Below are 19,418 nucleotides of genomic sequence, written 5' to 3'. Positions count from 1 at the left end.
TTCAAACTCTCCTTGCCAATAATATATTTTGGCAGTTGGATTAAACTATTTTGCCTTTTATGCTCACGCATAAAACAGATTTTTTTTCTGCTAACCAAGAAGCTAAAGATTTAGCTGTTTAGGACCCAGAGTAATAAAAACATATCATTATTTTTTGGAAAGAGCAATTTAGTTGTCTTAGAATAATTCTGTTGCTAAAGGTGTGTAATCTAAATATGCGCTACATGTCATTGTTTTTGATGGGAATTTTAGGGGAACTACGTGCTATGACAATTGTTTTGGGAATTATGTAAAATCGACTTATTCAGCTTTTTATGATGTATTATGATGTTCTTTACTCATCAAAAACATATCAGAGGTGTTGCTTTGAGTCTTTCATGCATGTTTAAGAAATCCTTGAATGGCAGCCATTCATGTTGCATAAATAGTTGCTCACAAGCAATGACGTGCTGAGGCTGGGGTGTCGGGAAGAACAGGAGCTTCTTAAAGAGACAGAGGCCTATTTTCAAGGTGTCAAAATGTAAAGACAAATTTCTTTTAGGCGATGTTTTATACAAACAGCACTTTTGATTGTGCTATGAAATGGTATATAGTCTTTGGCTTAATAGCAGTAAAGTGAAACCATTATTGTTTTTTGTTTGTTTTTTTTTTTTTTTCCAATAGGGGTTTACATAGGGAAAATCTGCTGTCATTTTCCTCAGCGGAGTGCTTTTTGTGAAATCCCGTTTTTCCGTGTTGCCGCAAACACATACTACTGGATATTTTTAAAGTAACACATTCATCAACATTTTTATTTTTTACACCAACCACCTGCTTTTGTAGCATCTTTCACAAACATTGTATTTAAGTCAACAAAAGTTAAACTGAAATCCTGCAATAATCTAATACACTCCAGACTTCAAATAAGAAAGGGATGGTTGAATTTAGTGAAAAGCTAAAAGACTTTTCTCTTAAGCATGAAAGAAGACCAAAAACAGTGATCGATTTCAACACAATGCATGAAATAATGGCTAAAAGTGTTGAAAGTTGAGCCATCAGGACACAGAGGAGTTTTTTTTTTTAGTTATTATTATTTCTACAGCCTGCCTGCTTGGCACAACTCTGTTCTCCCAGCCTCCCACAGCTCAAGAAAAAAAAAAAAAAAAAACCCAAAAACCTCATATCTGCTCTCTCCTCCTTCTCTCGCTCGCTTATCTCTTTGCATTTTCAAGCCATTCGTCAAGTGGTTTGGCTTCTCACTGATGTTGGCTCTATTGAGATTAAGTAACCATAACATTGTTGACAAGAATGCATGACTCAGAGAAGGGTTTGAAAACTGTGGATTATGCCACCATTTTTTTTCTTCTTCTTCTTCCCCGTCCTTTTAACTTTTCATGACCATTTAGTGAAGGCGCCTCCTCTCTTAAACAGATCTCTGCGAAAGTTGGAAGTTCCCCTTCCACACATACACACACACACACGCACAGATTGGCTTTGGGTGTTCGAGCTCGCCGCCGTGCAACAGCGCGCACACAAACAAATAGGTGTGGAGACGAGATGCAGCTGGCTGCTTGGCTGGATCGAGGCGGATACCACTGGAAACGCTGGCAGGCGACTCGCTCTTACTGCTCTAATGAATACTAACATAACCGTCGCCTTGGTCTTCAAGTCTTCTGCAGCTTTCCTTGTATCTACCTCCGTTCATATTTCAATGTTCTCTAAGCAGCTACTCTGCCTTAAAAAAAAGAAAAGAAAACATGCCTACAGCATGATGCAACCGCCACCATGTTTTACAATGGCTAAAACCATGCATTGTGTTTTCCATGCATGGAAAACACAATGCATGGTGATAAGTTTGCACATGACTTATCATGTGGCAAAGAAAAAGTTCAAATATGGTCTCATCTGATCAGAGCACCTTTTTTTTTTTTTTTTTCACGCTTGCTGCGTCAAAGTCAAAAAGGTCACCTCCTCTGGCTCTTCTTTCAGATTCTCAGACCTGTGTGTGAGGGTTTTATATATATATATATATATATATATATATATATATATATATATACAGTATATAACCCTCTTTCACGCATTTTGTCTTTATTGCATAAAGTCAAATATGTATGCGACAGATGATGCTGGCTGCTTGCTTGGGAATGGGATGGAACTCGCTGGAAACGCTAACAGGCAAGCAGCTCTTATTGCTGTTAGAAGTACTGAAACAACACATTTATTGCCCAGCTACTTTTTTTTTTCTTTCTTTGTCTTTCCAAAAAGACAAGAAGAAGAGACACAAAAAAAGTGGAAATATTTGATCACACACAGTCCAGGAGCAACATCTGTCCAAAACGACTATCTATCACCATCACAACTGGTTGAATTCCTTCTGAAAGGTGCTTAAAGAAAAAAAGATTTTCAAACAAGCACAAATAACTGTTCTCACCATCTCTGTGTTCGCACTTTCACAAAAATAAAGAATAAGGCTTAAGGAGTTGGGGGGGGGGGGGGATAATCATCTTGTATTTGCCTTGAGGGTTCTGTCTTCACAAATTCTGCTCCATCAGATATTAAACATGTTGTGGGCCTCCAGGTCCACCAAGCTGCTCAACCAAAATCAATCTGAACATCAGAGTTTTCTAAAACAAGGAATCTAACAACAGAGATTGGAGTCTGAAGACTGTTGCCTACTGTTGCAATTAACTCTGCAGCATTTTTGATTGTTTTTTTGGTTCCCTAACACAATTGTTTTAATCATTCTTTAGATTAGGCACAGGGATAATTACCCTCATTATCCCTGTTACAATTACTTTCCCTTAAACTGTTCATTTGCTCGACGCTATAGCCCCTGAATATCTGGCTGGTTTTTGCAGCAGCTTAAACTCAAAATCCCTGCCACAAGCGACAGGATCAGGCAGATTCTTTGCTGAGTGTCATCCCAGTTATAAGGCACAAGTTTAATGGTGGTGGTGAGAGGGGGCGGGGGTAGAAATGTTAAGGCATGGGTTGTTGCTTTTTTTTAGGCGCAAACGAAGCACAATTACCACGATGTTTACAATATGCTGCTGGGACTGATCTTACCTTAGTGACAAGGGGTTCCGTGTCCTCCAGGATGGACACGAAGGGAATCTCCAAGAAAGAGGAGAGGAACTCCACCTGGATCAGCTCCTCCCTGGAGCGTGGAAAGGCGAGCACGGCTGTCACGCCTCTGATCACCAGGTCCTGACAGGCGCTGTGGGACAACGACTCCGGGTCCCACCCCGCCGGCGACCGCACCACCATCTCCAGGGTCAGGTTGTAGGGCAGCAGAGGGGCCGGCTGGGCGGAAGCGGTGGTGGAGTCCGTCCCGCTGCTCTGGTGCCGGATGCTCGCCAGGGCGCGGTTGAGCGCGTTCTGTATCCGCGCCGGCTGGCGGGTCGGCAGGAGCGCACCGAGGCGCACGGTGTGTCCGATCCGTGCCAAGATGTGGCAGGGCGCCGGGTGAGGGAAGCAGGTCTCGGCAGAGGAGAAGGGAGTCAGCAGGAGGAGAAGCAGTAGCGGAAGCACTCTGACAGAGATGAAAAGGAGACGGGTTCTCCCCGGGGCGAGGCAGCGGCTCCAGAGTCCAGAAAGAGACACCATGCTGTAGATCCGACACGCAACTGAGGAGGACTGGGCTCCGCTCGGCGGGAGATGGCATAGCTCCCTCTTTCTCCCGGCTCCACCGCTCTTCTCGGACTTGATCTTTCTTTTTCTTTTTCTTCTTTTTCCTAAACGATTTTCTTGCACATTTCGCCCCTTACCCCTTCAAAGTTTTTCATGAGAACAGTGAAAGACGCGCCGGTGGTGGAGAGGAGAGATGAGCGCTCGCAGCTTAAAGCGGTCGCCCTGCTTCTGTCAGTCTCTGCTGGAGGAAGGCACACCAGCTGTGAAGTTTGTGTGCATGTAGGCGTGTGTGTGTGTCTGTGTGTGCGGGGGTGTGCCTGTGTGTGTGTGTCCATGCGCCTGCCCGCCAATAACCTAACCTCTCACGGAGCTTGCCTCTTGGTGAATTTTAATGAAAATTCGTTGAGTAACATCTTCCGCTTTTTCAGGTTTTCCACTCTAAATTTAATGCAAGCAGCCGAGCCGGATACATTTCCTGATAATAATTAGTCTGTGAATCATGCTGTACTATTTAATATAAAGTCTGGAATGTTGAACATGTCTTTTTATACGGGCACAATTCAGGACACACCCTGGACAGGTCGCCAGTCCGTCACAGAGACACTCAGGCCGTACAACATGTACGCACACCCCCTCACGCCTAAAAGATATTTAGATTAACCGAATCAGTCATGTTTTTGGACTGCGGGAGGAAGCCGGGGAAGTGAAACCGGAAAAACCTGACGCATGCGCAGGGAGAATATTCAAACTCCAAGCAGAAAGACCCCGGGCCTAGGGTTCGAACCCAGGACGTTCTTGCTGCAAGGCAACAGAGCTGCTAACTGTACCTCTATGTAACCCTTGGAGTTTGTACTAGTTTCTTATTATCAATGCAAAAACGTTTTTTTGTTTTTTTTTTTCTTTTTCAACTGGATCTTAGCCTTTGAGGACGAACTCATACCTGTCAAGTCTCCCATTTCTTCCGGGAAACTACCGTGTTTTACCTCCCTCTCCCGTCGTGCTAACGTATTAGTATTTTCTCGTAAATATTCCGTATTGTCCCCCCCGCTCTCACGTTAGCTTCTCTCCCTCACCGCGTTTACGGTGGTTTAGTCAAATACCCTCTGTTACGCTACTATCCCGTCCCCCCTCCTCGCTCTGACAGCAGCACCGGCCGGCGACATTTCCTGTATTCTCAAGTCCAAACCTTGATGGACAAACTCCTACTGCACCAATCACGCACCCTTTAATAACTACATCTTTATTTCAAAATAAGCTTCATATGATTAAGGTAAGACTTGAATTTTATAGTTTAGGACGTGGACTCTACTCCAAACATGGACATCACTCGACTTGGCACTTACGTGTCTCGACTCTAGTCTTGAAAGATTTGAAAGCAATTACTTGCAAAAACAATGACTTTCTCCCACCTCTGATATCACAAGACATTCAGGATGAGGTGTTGGACTACGTAATGTTTTGCCCTTGGTGACAAACCCTGATATTAGATATTCTGACACAAAATGTTAGAAGTATGATCCAAGGTCTTTATTCCATCCAAAAATCATTTGAAAATATACCCTAAGCATGTGAATTATAATTTTAAACAAACCAGTTTTAAAAATGATTCAAAATGTCAAACATGTAATCATTCAAGCAAAGCAAATTATGATAGTTGCTCTTAATAATTATAGGTACAAAATCATTTTTAAATGTTCCAAATCCATTAAAGATAGAAAAAAAAATCACTGTCTTTTCAGTAGAAAGTACAAGATGTGTCCCTCATAATAATCAAGAATCAAGACTGCAAATAGTAACTGGAAATGGCAGTCTGGGTGACTTGAGTGAAATTCATTTTATAATGCCGCAAATGCGAGTGTGGCATAACACTTGAGGTGTGAATCGCAGATTTAAGCTCTGAATTGGAAAGCAGCTTAAGTAGCCTTCAGCACATGTTTCTGTTTCAGTAACATTATTCCTTCAATATTCTGCAGTGAACTTTTGTTTTGGCAATATTCTTCTTGGACCAAAACTCTGTGACCGAGATCAACTAATCTTTTTTGGCTGCTCTGCTAGTACTTAGTAGCGCCACTCATTTTTGGTTGTGTTTTAATTGCAGCTAACTGATACCCAAAACTTGAGCCGAAAAACCATCAGTGGCATTTGATTATTCCTCAGTGGCAAGAGGAATAATCAAAGATCCCTCTTCCTACACAGATCTAAACTTGTAAAATGTTATAGGAGCCTGAGTGATGCCTTATTGGCAAAGGGGGAATGCAGGTAGCAATAATTAAGACACCAGTCCTTAGATTAAGTTTCAGTTTCTTTCTGAATGTCAGTGTGAAACAATGCTACTGCAGTAAAATATAAGTTTGTACTTTCAATCTTTAAACTCAGTAAGTTGTCTAAAGGTCTTTCAACACAACCGAAATTTACTATTTCCCCCCTTTTTTACGGTGAAAAAACATGAATGGACTATCATCTTTGTTCTTCTATAAAGGAGCCCAGCATGTTTTCCTTAGTAATGGGCCACTTTCAAGCACCTTTAGGGCTCCAACCGAGATGTTCCTGCCAATCTGGTGAACACAAAACTGATAGTTCGCTGAAATCTCAGTTTTGCCTGGAGATTTATTTCCACTTCCTTCCTGCCGTCCAGCTAGAACATTACCTCTTGTGTAATCACGACTTTTCAGCACCATAGACAGCGCCAGAGCCATAAAAGAGATCTACTGCGCATGCTAATTTGGCTTAAAGCAAGGGACAGCACTAAGTTCTTCTTCCCTTCATTCAGCAGTCATTTTCTCCTCCACATTTCTGATTTATGGTATTTGAAATGTAGTTTTTTTTTCTTTTTTTTTTTTTTTTTTTTTACTTTAAATGTTCCTCACACACTTTCACTAAGTTTGATTTCCACTGCAGGGCCACTTTCACCATGATGGCTGGCGTAAAAAAAAAAGTTCTTTGGTCAACCTGATAAAGAAATTCCTGCCTCTCTTGTCCCTTGGGTGGACATGAACACACGCACACGCACGCACACACCAAGACACACACACACACACACACGTATTCATGGGATCAACATGTCATTTCACAGCTCGCTGGGTGACCTGGAGGGAAAGCTGTTCGACTGTTGATACATCTAAAAAAAAGTTAAAGTACAAAAAAAAGTGTTTTCCCTCCATCTCTGTCCTTCTCTTTATGCTGGACTGCTTAAATGTGGAGAAAAGAGCAAAACCAGTACTGTAGGCCTCATTCCATTGCAGAAACATCAACATTTGATTCTTCTGGCAGCCATTGAAGCTGCATAGAACTGAGGACATGTAAGCCAAGTCAAACTATTTCCAAACAGACAGTGGCTGCAAAAGTATTCAGTCCTCCAATTTGACACATTTAAGTCACAAATATGTCACCCCTAAATAAAATCAAGTGCAACTGATTGCATGGAGAAGTCGGCTAATTAATAAAGAGTATCCACCAATGTATAATTTAACATAATCTCATAAAACAATACAGGCTATGCCGATGCCATAGCTGCAAACCTACCCAAGTCATGCAGAGTTACCTAAATTGACAGGCAAGGTGAGCATTTTATTTTTATTATTATTATTATTCTCTTTATTCATTTCATTCAATACAAATAAAAAAAAAATTTTTTTTTTTTTTTAATACAAAGAAAAAAATAAAATAATTTAAAAAAAATGAAATGAAAGGTAGCAGAAAGAAGAAAATAATCTTATAATATCTGCCCCTTTTTCTCAACTATGGATCAAAACAACAAAAAACAAACAAAACAAAAAAAAAAAAAAAAAAAAAAACTAAAAATTTTTTTGATTTGTCTTATGTGACAAAAAAAGAAAACAAAGGAAGAACAAAGAAACAAGGTCAATCATCAATCTCAACTGAACAATACTATACTTTGACTTTATACTATTTCATACTTCTTCAAAAAAACAATCTTTAACATTCTTTTAAACATGTGTAATGATTTAGCATTTTTAACATCGTTTTGCAGGTCGTTCCACAGTTTGACTCCTTGTATCGAAGTACATCGTTCTTTCAAACAGGTTCTGAATTTAGGTTTCTTAAAAATCTGTGTCCCCTTAAGGTTATAACCACTCTCTCTCTTTTCAAAATTTTTTTGGATGTTTAAGGGTAATGTTTTTAGGTGTGCCTTATACATAACCAACAAAATATTATAATCAACTAAATCATTAAATTTCATCCATCCATCCATCCATCCATCCATCTTCTTCCGCTTATCCGAGGTCGGGTCGCGGGGGTAGCAGCTTCAGAAGGGAGGCCCAGACTTCCCTCTCCCCATAAATTTCAAAAACCTCAAATTACAAAATAATGTATTTGTTGGATATTTACCATGTTTTCGAGCAATAACTCTTATTGCCCTTTTTTGCAAAACAAAAACAGATTTTATACTAGTATAACATGCCTTTCCCCATACCTCAACACAATAAACCAAGTGTGGAACAATTAGTGCATTATACAACATAAATAGTGCATGATCATTCAGAAAATCCCGTACTATATAAAGCACTGCAATTGATTTTGCTAATTTTGTTCTTAAATAATTCAAATGGGATTTCCATGATAATTTCTCGTCAATTATCACACCCAAAAATTTCACCTCACTAACTCTACAAATCTCTACACCATCAACTTTAAATGGAGTATTTACAATTCTTTGTCTCCTTGTAAATAACATATAATTTGTTTTGTCCAAATTTAAAGATAATTTATTTAGTTTGAACCATTTATGTATTTGCATAAATTCTATTTTCATTTGACTTGAGGAAGAGGTGGAGGTTCACTTTTCAGCAAGACGGCAACCTCAAACGTACAGCCACAGACAAAATGTCTGCTGTATTTTGTGCTGGGATAGCCTAGTCCAAGTAAATACCTAAGTCCAATCACAAATCTTTAGAAAATGTCCAGATGGGAGCATCTGTAAACATCAGTTTTTGAATCTTTCTAGTCCTCATTTGTACCAACTTACCCAAAAAAAAAAAAAATACTTACAACTGTAATTCCTAAGAAGGTGGCTAAAATACAAATGCACTTTACATATTTAATAATTTTATTTATTAGAAAAATAAGCCAAAACAGAAAAAACTTTCACTTGGACTACATTTCGTTGTATTATCATAACATCCCAATAACATAAAAGGGGCAACAAAACATACAAAGGCTGTGAATCTAGGATGGTGAATACTTTGGGGAGATATTAAAAGTATATTTTTCTTATTTGCAGAAGGCTCTTTCTTTTAACTTAAAAAAAAAAAAGTCATTAACACACTAAGCTGCTTTAAAACATCCCAGAGCAATTTGTTTGGTTTCATTTTCAGTTGAAGGTTTTTCCCACATGGCATCCCACCTACTGCAACACCTGTGCTTGAAAAACAAATGCTGCTGCAACACACGCGATTACTTCTTATTTGACAATATTTCCAATCGTACAACGATGTTAATAAACAGTACTTGCTGGAATTTACATTCCAACTATTATGCGCCGCGCATAGCAGGTAACAAGGAAGAAAGGAATAGACGAGATTCTCGCTGATACTCGAGCATCAACAAGATAATCTTGTATCTTGTTGATGCTAGAGTTCGTCACAGCTGATCAAATCATCATCAAACTCATTGCGTGGTTGTCGGCAAACACAAAAGATTTGTTCACGAGGTGTGCACTGGTTCTCCCGAAGAGCAGAAAAAGCATTAAACAATACATTTACAAAATTTGATGGACCACCGTTATCCCATCAAGATTTTCTGAGAGCTATCTATCATCACTTTTCTCATGTTATTTAGAAGATTTTAAGCAAATTTATCAAGGTTTTGTTTTACAAGTCCAGGCTTTGTCAAAGTTGTGACGGTTCTCTTGTCTCTAACTTTGTAATTAGATCTCTTGCCCCTCTTTTGAAAGTGTGTTTCTAATATATGGGGTATCTGGTTTACCTCCCACTGCCTGCCTCCTATTCGCTCAGAGGTAAATGTTGCCATCTGCATCTGTTCACCCTTGTTCATATAGAGTCCCTTCTCTCTCATTTGCCTTTGTTGGTGTGTCTGTTCATCCAGGCTGTCATGTTCTTGTGTTCCGCTCCTGTTCATCTCCCTTTTATTTGTTCCCTGGACTCATGCTTGGATTGCCTGTCATATGGACTTTTTGTTCAAGCGCCCTTGCACCTGCAGCATGTTTTGTTCTTTGAAAATTTCATTAAAGACTTTTTGTTTAGTTTAACCTCCTGTGTCTTGTGTCCTGCTTCTGGGTCATCCAGAGCACTAACTGTGAAGGTCACGGTCGAATATTGAAGTAAAACTTAGGTTTTCGAATACATACAGCTTAATCCCTCCCAGAAAATGTTATTAAAGTTATTGTAAAGTAAGTTATTAAATACAGATGGGAAGCCTGGGTTGGATATGTAAGCAAAGATGACATGTACAGATGTCTTAATGTTTTTTATCACTGGAAAATGAAGTGATTCAGTTACAGATAAGCAACAAACAAAATATATTACCAGAATAAAACATTTTCTTGCTATGGACTTTTTATTTCTCAATTTTCTGCCAGGTCTTGGTGGGTTTACTGGTTTGTTTGGAATCACTTTCATGTTGCAAAGTCCAGTTCTATTTCCATATATGTATATATACAGCTCTGGAAAAAAAATCAAGAGAGCACTTAAAATTATCATTTTTCCTAATTTGACTTATTATAGGCATATATTTGAGTAAAATGAACATTGTTCTTTTATTTTATGAGCTACTGACAACATGTCTGTGAAACGCCAAGCAGAAATGTAGTATTTATTTGCAGAAAATGAGACGTGGTCAAAATGATGCAGTGCTTTCAGACTTCAACTAATGCAAAGAAAACATGTTCATGTTCATTTAGAAACAACTATACTAATGTTTTAACTGAGTTTAGGAAGAGTTCAGAAATCAATATTTGATGGAATAACAATGAGGCTTTCAATGATGTTCAGTGCAGAGGACTCTTGAGTTTTTATACTACCATTTTTCTCAAGCATTCTATGACATTCAGTCAATTTATTAGTTGATTAGATGAAGGTGGACTTGCTAGGTTCCATTGAATCAAACCATTGCCAAATCATAATACATTCACCTGCGTGCCCAACAACTTGTAAGAGGTTATTTCCTGAAATGTATCGACATGTTCACTGTTCTGGGATCTAAGTAATAAAGTTTTAGACTTACCCGTGTAAAGGAAAGAATTCAACAGGTCATAGTCGTTTCCCCCATTCTCTCTGGCAAATTTCAGTCAGGCCCTGAGGTTTTTTTTGTAGAGAGCTCTCTCCTTTTTTCACACCTCCCATAAAAGTGAAACTTGTTCAGTCTCTTTCTGAATGTAGAGGCAAGTATTTTCATTCCAACAGTGACGGGAGCCTGCTGTAGATTTTGTAATGTCATTTTTAGAGGTTTTGGAGTTTTTGGGGTTTTTTTGTGAGTGAACTTGCTTGAATGGGCAAACCCGGGCAATTTTGAAGTTGTTTTGATTGTTTCCCACCAGTAGACTTATTGTCCAGACTGTAAGTTAGATGATTTCAAATTACTTTAAGACTTCTTTAACATCTTTGAACACTAAAGGGCAAACATTAAATATAAAGTAACAATTCCCATTGCACCTGATGTACCACACATTATTTTCATCATTTCAACTTGGAGTAATTGTAGGAATTTATTTTATATCAGAAATTTTGTTTTAAAGGGTCTTTCAAAGCTTTACTGTTTATTGATTACTTCTATTTCTAAGTACTTTATGCATTTGTTTTAAATATTCATATATGCAAGAAAAACACACAGGCTGTTATAGAAGGTCCTAACTTTTGCACATGTTCTGAAAATACACTCCAGCAGTCATACGTTAATTTTGCCAAAGACAGTAGGAGCCTTCTGTCTACATAATATTTTGTTCAGGTGCTGGTTATTTGACCTCATACTGATTTCTTTGCCATCCATGTCTTTCTATAACTAAATGTCTTTTTTTTTTTGACACATTTGGTAATTGAAAGTAATTTTGCCCCAGTCTATTCTGCTATAAAACATGTGGGTATGTGATTTTAATAAAGAACATTTACCAGCAGGAGATTGCTTCAAGATCTTTTTTTTTTTTTTTTGGCTTCCTTCAGAGTTCATGATATCCTATTTTAAAAAACTCAACAAGCCCCAACAGTGATCAACACAACAGAGTCGTGTAATGAAAAAGTTTTCAGGTCATTTTTTTTTCCATTTACCAATTTCTGGCCCCATTTCATATGCAGCCTGATTTGAAGTCATTACCATCTCATCACAACCTACTTCCATTCTGTTCTCTGGAAACAAAGTCATTCATATCACCTGCTTATTCATTGTTTATTTGTTTTATTCTCGTGGTTCTTAACTATTTTTCTTTAAATTACCAAGATAAATAACGCTAAAATGGCTCAAATGTTTCATATCATATAACATATGTTTCTGGTACCAGTGTTGGCATTTTGATCCCTGGACAACTGGAAGTAAGTAAGCGACCTCCTGCTGGTAGATAATAGTTATTATACTCACATAGCCAAATTTCCCTACAGTAGACTATGACTTCATTTCAGAAAATTACTTTCAGTTATTAGTTGTTAAAATGGATACAAACATTCCCTAAGGTGAGAACAAAACAACCCCATTCCTTGTACAAATGTCCCGTGACAGATAGTTTTTTTTTTTTTTCTACCTAAAATGGTGAGGTACAAAAAGTTAGATAATGCAACTTACCCTGTGTAAAGTGTTGATTCTACTACTGCAAATACACCGGATAGTTAGCTCTAATTATTTGAAGTCAGTGCTCCGCACCACAAGTTGCTCATTGTGGTCATGATAATCTCGTTTTCTTAGCTAATCTAACCTTCCTCAAGTTTCCAGTGACTTATTCCTTATGTCCTTATGTTTTAAGATATCTCGAACTCTGCTTGAGCTGATCGCTGCACGTTTCCACCCTGGATTCCACCCCAGCCACTGGACTTACCCGATTGTTCGCCTGAATCTGCTACGCCGTTTGTTGAGCAACCACCTCATGTAAGGGAAACACACAAACCAACACGTATCACTTTGATAAGTGTTGATACCTCCACCTCCTCATCCACAGATACAGTAACTCATACACTTCAACTCTCCACATCTTCTGTTTGAAATCGATTCCCAAGACCTTGACGTCTTCCTACCTCAGCCACCTTAAGGATTTTCAACCTAGAATCAACCGATAAGCGAGACACGGTATTCCAAATATGCTCAGCCCAAGGTCGCACCTGGACCTCACCCTTTCAGATGATCCCATCGCTGCTGTTTATAATGTCTGAAGATTTTATGTCACACCCCATTTTTGTTGATTGCGCTTGTGATCTCAGTTTGGAGTGGCTGGTTTTACAAAACATGACATTGTGACCTCTGATTGATCAATACAATACTCATAACTGACTTCATAAAATTACTCAACAAACTATCTCCAAAAGTGGGTTAATTGATGCATGACTTATAGATATTAATGTCCTGTAAGCCGAACCCTTACCCATCACCTGCCTACAACTTCAACATCCATTTGAACCGTCGATGGTGAATGTCTATGTCCTATCGAAGATTTCCTCTTGTTTGCCAAAAATGAACCACGGAGAGAAATAAACTCCAGGCTTTATCGAGCCCACGCACTGGAAGACAAACATGGTTTTTAAGCACAGCAGGCAAAAATGAAACATCTCAAACAGGATTACAAAAAAAAGAATCCAATATCTCAGTAATCTGCATGGATCACATAACTGGAGCAGTAAGTGGTACAATTTGCTTAGCTTAATCCTGAGGCAATTCTAAGTGTCTCCTTTTCTGTGGCACTGAGAAATTATTACAGTCCATTCTTTTCGAATAAAGCTTCAAACTGTGATAGATGTACTGAATTATTTCCCCAGACATTCAGATTTTATTTTATTTTTGTCTTGGTGCTGCTTTAAGGCCCAGAACAGTTGTTTTTTTTGCCGCTCATTGACATGGACCCAAACACATGGCAAGCAATCTTTTGCACTAACATGGTGATGCCTAAAATAAACATGTTTAATATTACATTCAATTAATGTTAAACACTATTATCTATCGCATAAGGTGTCAAACCTTTTGTTTTAATAAGGAACCAATATTTAATAAGGTTTCTAATTACATGTGAAGCTGGATTTTTGAAACACTTATTAACTAATTAATTAATTAATTAATCATTTCTTAATTAACTCGTTCACTCAGTTTAAAGGAAAACTCTCGACTGAAACGTGGAGTAACATTGATTCATTACTTTAAGACAGTTTACATTATGTTATTGATCTCTTAATGCACATTTATAATTGGAACCTTTTGAAATTTTCTTGTGGCAATACCTGAATAATGACAAAAAATGTATCTTACTTATCTTAAACATGCTCTGAAAAGAAAAACTGTAACCTCACAACTTTGTGACGTCACACGGTAATTTATGGTCAGACATTTAAATACACTCCTCATACCCATGAATATTAGTAATGTGTTGGCTTTTAAGGATGCCTTAGTACTATTATTAGTGTGGAATAATTGCACAATTTACATCCTTAACAAACTTTGATAAATAGGATTGGGTGCAAACGTTTAATTTAAACGTTTTTTGGAGTTTTTGGTTTAATCCACACAAAATGTCAACCACATTATTATTTGGCCAAAAGTCCCTTAGCAACTTGCACTTCAGCCACACACTTGTTACCATCAGCAAGCTCCTGTCACACTTCTGGCTGGAAATTTAACCAGTTTCCTTAGCAAAATTGAGTCAGTTCATTTTTTTAATATAACTTGGAAGGCAAAATCTAATGCTAGTTTGCTTGATCAAATTTATGATTTGATAGATTTACTTTTGGGGTCATTTTCTCATACGCATTCAATTGTTTCCTAGTTTCAAGTATCTACATTTTAATTTGACAGGCAGTTCTGAAGAAGAATTTGAAGGTAGTTTCTCTGTCACCATTATTTTATCAATTTGATGCAGTTCACCAACACCAGTGTTGGTATAACGATTATACTGACACTGAAAATTGGCCTTGCAGTCAGGTGAAAAATGTGAAAACAACTGTTTTTGTCTCCTACGGGCAGTTTATATCATAGCACTGTAAAAATAAATCATCAGCCTACATGATCTATATTTGTTGCTTTTATTTCCTTACCTCATCAGAACGTTCATTGAATAGTGAAACATATCTTAAGCGTGATGCTGCCACCACCTTGCTTGGCTGTTACAGTGCATTTAAGTTTGAAGTCAATAAAATCAAAAAATGTGTGGGGTAGAGAACATTCCCATCAATTCACATTCCTTTTTTTATTCTGGAGTTTAGGTATGATTATTCCACCCTGGAAAAAGGATGGGTTAAAATAAACCATGAAAAGGCCAAAATGAATCAGTCGTAACAGTCGACGTTGTATGCAAACTTTTGACCGGCACCAAAGCTTTTACCTAGTCAGTGACGTTGTTTGTGATGTGGTTCTTGCTTTGGAGAAGAGAGAATGTGCTGAAAGTTCTTCACCGTACCAGTCACTTACAAACTAAGTACTGTGAGAAAAAGCAACAAAGTCACACTAACTTCAGTGTAGAAGTTGTTGCTGAAAAAAGAAGATGTGTAGTTAATCATTTTTAGAGTGAAGAATTCACTTCAGAATGAAGTAAGAGGAAACCTAAAACAATTTGGAAGCTATTTGGAAAGAAAATGTATTTTCCACAAAGACATTTCACTCTGGCTGCTACTTAAAAGGAAGTGGAGCTTCAGCAAATAACAGGAATACTAAATTATAGCAAATTTGAGTATTTAATTTCTGTTTGTACTGGAACAGAAGTTACTTTTTTTTTCTCTACAGCCCTCTCAGTCCTTAGCATTACTTAATTGTAAAATCAACATATACTTCAGTTAAAAGGCTTGTTGCAAACAGTATTTGGATTGCTCATTACTTAATAAATCATATACTTTCTTATGAAGTACAGCTCAGCTATTGTGGTGTAATTGTAACATATTTGAGCTGGAACAAGCAGAAGATCCAATACAGGCACATGGCAATGTCATTTCATCTTTGGCCAGAGTGGCTTGCTTCCACTTGTTGCTCTCTTCTATCAAACTAAAGCTGCATTCAACAATATAATAGTGGTACATTTCCAATTCAGCAGCACAATGCATTCCAGGAGTGTGAAGCTTCTTAAGAGTCTCCAGTGTAGCAGCAAAGCCCTTCTGGTGCTCAGTTGGTTGCACAGGGAGAGCGATGACTGGGACGCGTCCTTAGTGCATCCCCGAAGGTAGCATACAGGTGTCCCAGACGCATACTTTCTCTGTAATAGTGTTTCTTATTACCCGTCTCTCTCCTTTGGGCGTATTTGTTTTGATTATGTACATTGCGGGGGATTATTATGGAGAATGGGATTAGGCAGGCATCAGAAACCTAATTAAAGTAGCCCTTCATCTTTTCCAAGCGGGGCCGAGCCTGTTGTTTTCCGCTGTGTGCGATCCCTGCTTCGCTGCCTCCTGCCCTCGGTTTTGTTCTGGGCCGTCCTTCTACGGTTTCATCCCTTCATGAAAGCGTTTTAAAACCTGCGCATATCATTTCTTCGCGTGATCCGTTTTGGTTTATCAACGCAGCCCCGCCCCTTTCATCTTCATCCCTTCTGGCTCTGATCTTTTCCTCCCACAGTCTAACTATTTTCTTATTTTTTTTTAAATGTCGCTTCAAGGTAGACCGAAGGCCACGTGTTTGTACCGAAACACGTGGCCCGCTCTATTAAATCTCATCAGTGATTCATTCCTGAGTCACAACTGCAATTACACAGGTAAAAGACTGCAGGAGAACACAGGGGTTCAGCTGAGGGGTGAGCCAACAGCACTTGCCAATTTGAGAAGAAGTGAGGGCTGGGTGGGGGGTAGTTTATGCCTAAGCATGTGTGTTCGCTGCGTGTGTGTGTCTGTGTGTAATCCTAAGTAATCTGGCAGGACGAGCCCAGATTGCACACAGGCTTTTTTAAATGCCAGGGAGCTGCGAGTTAGTATTCCTGGCACAGCACTAAAGGCACTATAATATCACCTTTTAGCACAATGCTCAGTAGCACGGAGAGAGAAACACAGAAGAATAAAGAAAGGAAAGAAAGAAATCAAAAGAGGAAAGACAATCGGGGGGCTGGAAGGGTTTCCCGGCTGCATGACAAGGCAAACACGTCTGGAAGAAGAAGGAAGGTTTTGTGAAGATTTGGACTTTATGTGTGTTGGGGCTTGCAGAGTTGAAGTTCCTTAGACACACTGAACCGCTGAACAAAGACGGCGGTCTATGAAGGGAGACTTATCTGGGAGCAGCAGCAGTCTGCTTATGTGTGTGTGCCGAACATGTGCTTTCGAGTGTGTTTTTGGTATATTGTGTTTAGCACATGTGCAAATGTATGGTGACAGGCATGTGTCTGGCAGACAGCACCCCTTGTGAGCATGCAAGCGTATGTACGGCCCATTTACTGCCAACACTCTCTCTGTCAGCGCCAAGGAAGCCCTCATAGGAGGTTGGTACAAAAACAACACTGAAAGCTCAAATAACTCTTGACGGGTTTGGTCGTTTAGATTCCCCGAGTCCTTTGCTGTAAAGACAGTTAAATAGTTTATCATTTAATATGATGGGTACTTCATAACCATTTGGGGTTAATAGATCATTTTTCATTTTGAATTATGTTGCATTAAACTGAATATCACCCAGGCCTGTGAGAGATACATGATGCATGATGTCGTTTGACTCATAAACTACACAAAAGAAATGACTAATAAGTAGATAGTGTGGATGCAATGTTAATTACCACCTTAAAAAAAATCACCAGTGAAAATTTAATCTGAAAACCAATTTTCAGACTTTACTTAACCATGTTGAAAAGATTAGTTTGCTGTCTAAATAGAAAACCAAATAAAACAGTTTTTAAAACTTGGAATTAACAATTATTAATGGGTCGAAGCTTCATAACAGTAAAGATCGAAAATTGAATGTTAAAACTAGAGAATCTCTGGTTTACACATTGATGCCTTAATGTTATTGAATAGTTTGTTTGTTTACATCATTGAAAGCCAGGATAACTATCCCTCTGTTTACTGTTGCTGAAGGACACCAGAAAAGCTGGTGATTTACTTTAAACTATGCAAAAGCAGTGGGTAGCTCCTATGGAGAGTTGAGTTTCCCGGGTAACTAATGATAATAATCCTGATATGGTTTTGTTTTCTTCTGGTGCCTCTCTCTACTTCTACTCTCTTCCTCCTGTTTCTCGCTAACGATCTTCATAAGTGATGGAAGGCTCAGTTGTGCTTTTGTCTCACCTGAGTCTCTTCTTTAGCCTCTGCTGAAAGGACCAACATGGCTGTCACTCAATAATAGTCGACACTGATTGCAAAAAACCTCATAGGGTTTTACTTTTACTTTTTTCATTGTATTTTTTTTTTTACTCCACTGGGAACATAAATATCCTCAGGTCTTCATGCTAGCATGGAATCGGAAGCAAAACCTACCCGAATAGCATACCACAGTCCAAGAAAATCCACATCTGGTCAATATCATTGATCGCTCATATTTCAGCTGCATGCCACTTATAAAGTATTGCACTGGTTCTCAGAACATAGAAGTAGGAAGGAGATCATGAAGGAAGCTCTAATGGAGGCTCAAAGTAAGTTGGAAGAGAGGTAGTTCTAAGTCACGGGGAGGTAATGAGTACGTTTTGCTCGAACACTTCAAACGAAGCTAGAAGGAGGGCTGCGATACCACAAACCAATGGATAACCCGGCAACTCCGTACAGAAAATGAAAACCAAACCATGATTATGATTTACTTTGCAGCTTTTTATGTAAACCTTTTCCATTTGTCCGTCCGTCCTTCCATCCATCCATTCATCCATCTATCCATCGTCTCTACCCACTGATCCTTGCAGTTGTGGTGTACAATGTTTTTCTGTAGTAAGTGTGGCAATAAAATACAATACAATATAATTGAACTATTCCTTATTGAAGTGGGGCAATTCAGGATCAACACTGCATTGGATGTGGAGTTCTTCAACACAGAAAAGGCTAAAAATCACTATATTCAGTTTCATGTTGGCAAATTCATATTTTCCTTGATTCATTGTTGTAATAATTTGGGCTGTTTCCACTCCCATGTGTTCTTACTGACATTTTTACAACACTCAAGCCGCAAAATCTTGACCAGCGTAGATTTCTGTAACCTCAGGTTATGATGCAGCAAATGTCTTAACAAAGAAATGCAATTAAGAGGTAAATTATTTCACACTACAGCTTTTTAACAATTCAGGTTGAGAATAAAGTATGCAGCTACTTTTGTGTTCTATGTATTTTTTAGATGGGAGGTGAATGTTTGATGTCACTTTGTAATTGAAAACCGACTGAGCAAACTATACTTGACTGAAAAGCTCAGTCTGGTTTTATATTCTGAAGCCACTGCATAGAGCTTGTACAGTGGTTATAAAAAGTCTACAAACCACAGCTAAAATACTAGTTTTTTTTATTGTGAAAAAATGCAACCACGGTAAAATATATCTGATCTTTTTCCTGCTTTAATGTGGTAAATAACTTCTGCAATTCAAATTAAGGTGTTAAAGGGGGCACAAAAGAAAAATCTAATATGAAGTGTGTGCAGCCATGAAGGGTTTGATCATAATTCTTCTGGTAATGTTCTGTAAAATTGTTAAAATTTAGCAATATTTCTCTTATCTGCGGAATAAAGATGTCACATTTCTGCAAACTTGTTAAAAAGCGAGTAAATCAGCA

The 19,418-nt window shown here is 38.5% G+C and overlaps 1 protein-coding gene across 1 annotated transcript in view; it reads right to left on the bottom strand.

Moving 5' to 3' along the window:
• Positions 1-4,433, bottom strand: part of LOC116708498 (glutamate receptor ionotropic, NMDA 3B-like) — a 121,144-nt gene extending 116,711 nt beyond the window's left edge. The window contains exon 1 of the mRNA XM_032546363.1: positions 3,049-4,433. Within this exon, the coding sequence (XP_032402254.1) occupies positions 3,049-3,588 (540 nt within the window). The 5' untranslated portion in view covers positions 3,589-4,433. The remainder of the gene's footprint in view (positions 1-3,048) is intronic.
• Positions 4,434-19,418: the final 14,985 nt, after the last annotated feature.

The sequence above is a fragment of the Xiphophorus hellerii genome, chromosome 19 (assembly GCF_003331165.1).
Source record: "Xiphophorus hellerii strain 12219 chromosome 19, Xiphophorus_hellerii-4.1, whole genome shotgun sequence".
Classification (NCBI taxonomy): Eukaryota; Metazoa; Chordata; class Actinopteri; order Cyprinodontiformes; family Poeciliidae; genus Xiphophorus; species Xiphophorus hellerii.
Note: the sequence above shows the minus strand (reverse complement) of the source record. Positions and strands in the feature narration are given on the sequence as shown.